This window comes from Rhagoletis zephyria, unplaced genomic scaffold, assembly GCF_001687245.7.
Source record: "Rhagoletis zephyria isolate East Lansing unplaced genomic scaffold, Rhagoletis_zephyria_1.1 Rzeph_scaffold_01694, whole genome shotgun sequence".
Classification (NCBI taxonomy): Eukaryota; Metazoa; Arthropoda; class Insecta; order Diptera; family Tephritidae; genus Rhagoletis; species Rhagoletis zephyria.
The window spans coordinates 110103-111736 of record NW_016158778.1 but is presented as its reverse complement, the minus strand read 5'-3'; the positions used below and the strand labels follow the sequence as shown (position 1 = coordinate 111736).

At 46.0% G+C, this 1634-nt stretch overlaps 1 protein-coding gene across 1 annotated transcript; it reads left to right on the top strand.

Moving 5' to 3' along the window:
• Positions 1–267: 267 nt before the first annotated feature.
• LOC108364861 (uncharacterized) lies at positions 268–1349 on the top strand (the record flags this gene model as incomplete). The annotated part of the gene is made up of 2 exons (XM_017618727.1): positions 268–508; positions 595–1349. Coding segments are annotated over 2 exons (876 nt in total), but the record flags the coding sequence as incomplete, so codon positions are not given.
• Between the last annotated feature and the right edge of the window lie 285 nt (positions 1350–1634).

Sequence of the window (1634 nt, the reverse complement as noted above, 5' to 3'; positions counted from 1 at the left end):
TGAGGAAGGTGGAAAAACTCTCATGTCCAATGGTAATTCAAAGGAGTGATCACCCTCTCCAAGCTCTGCAAATTGCGAGTCCGTCTTGTTAAGATAAGAGTATCTTAAGCAAAGTAAGGCAGCCTTTCTCTCCTTCAATGATTCCAATGTTTGATCCACAAATAATCAGTCCTAAGTTTGTCTGTTGTCTGTTCTTAGATTATAGTTCCGTATGGCATACTTCCATATCTGATTAATCTTCCCCTAATTTATTTTTTTTAATTTTCCAGAGGACCGGGCTCAACAAGCCAAACATCTTCCATTCCAAGCTCCTCTGTGACATCACCTGGTGCACCATATCACAATCGCGACAGCGCTACATCCAGCTTCGTCTCTAAACCCATAACTTTTCCAGACATAATTGGGCACAAAAAGCATAACAGCAACGATCCCAGCCAGCAGCTCGCAAATTCATTCAACAACTGGCAGCAGCTGCGCGGACAAGGCGCTCTTGATAGGATCAGTGTGAGTAAGTGCCAAGACATATATGTTCAAGTGTTCAAAGTCAATTTCTGTCACTCAATATTCTCAATTCCCTCTTTACGTCACTCTCAGAACCCTTCAGCAACAGCGAAATACACGGCCTAACATCAGGCTATGCACATAGCAATGCCGGTGGGAGCGCGCACCACAGCTACCCAGAGACGCGTCCATACGCAGATGGACACTACATCGACTATGGCCAGCCACATGCTGGCGGTCACTACGGTGCCAGCGGACATGGCGGCTACTATGGTGGTGCCAACAGCGCTGAAATCGGCGCTATACCCTTCGACATTTATGGCGGTAAAGGCAGCGGTCAATATGCGGGTGCGGGTGGTGAGTATTCATACACATACCCAAACGGACCACAAGAGGTACCAGCGCACAAGGGACCGCACGAGCTGTCGCCGAAGGCGCTGTTAGCCAAGAGCTTCCTCATACCACTCGCCACGGCGGCAGTTTTGGGCATCGCGGCAGCGTTGGTGAGTAATCCGCTACTGCTACAATTGGGTACATTCTCCGGCTTGCCGGCTGGAGCAACAGTTGTGGGCAAACGACGAAGACGGCGACGAGATCTGGCGGCTTTGAAAGCGACGCAGGCAGGATTAGAAACAAGTGATGAGTCGAAGACTGCCGAGACAGCTGCTGCTGGTGCACACATCGCTTATCGTGCACATCGTCCGGATCGTGGCATGGCGCGTGTATAGCTAAGAACGTATGTATGTGGAAGGAAGAATGCCGGCCAACATGTTATGCTTAATTTAATTTTCCACCTTTTGACCTGCCGGCGGTAGCAACAGTTAAGCACTTCAATGTGATTGAAACGAAGTAGATTGTATTGTAAAAATATACAGACAAAACGGGTAGTTAGGTAAACTACCTACTTAAATAAAGACATAACAAAAAATGAATGAAAATAAAAATATAAAAATATTGGAGATTAAATAAAGATAATACACACACAGTAATATACGTGCATACGAAAGATCTAAATCTGTTGCCATTTATTTGATTTGCTAAGCGTATTAGGGAAAACTTCGTCTGTTATTCGAACTAATATCTCATCTTCTTTCTGCTAAGACATACTGCCAGCGCAGTATGGCTTAGCTCTT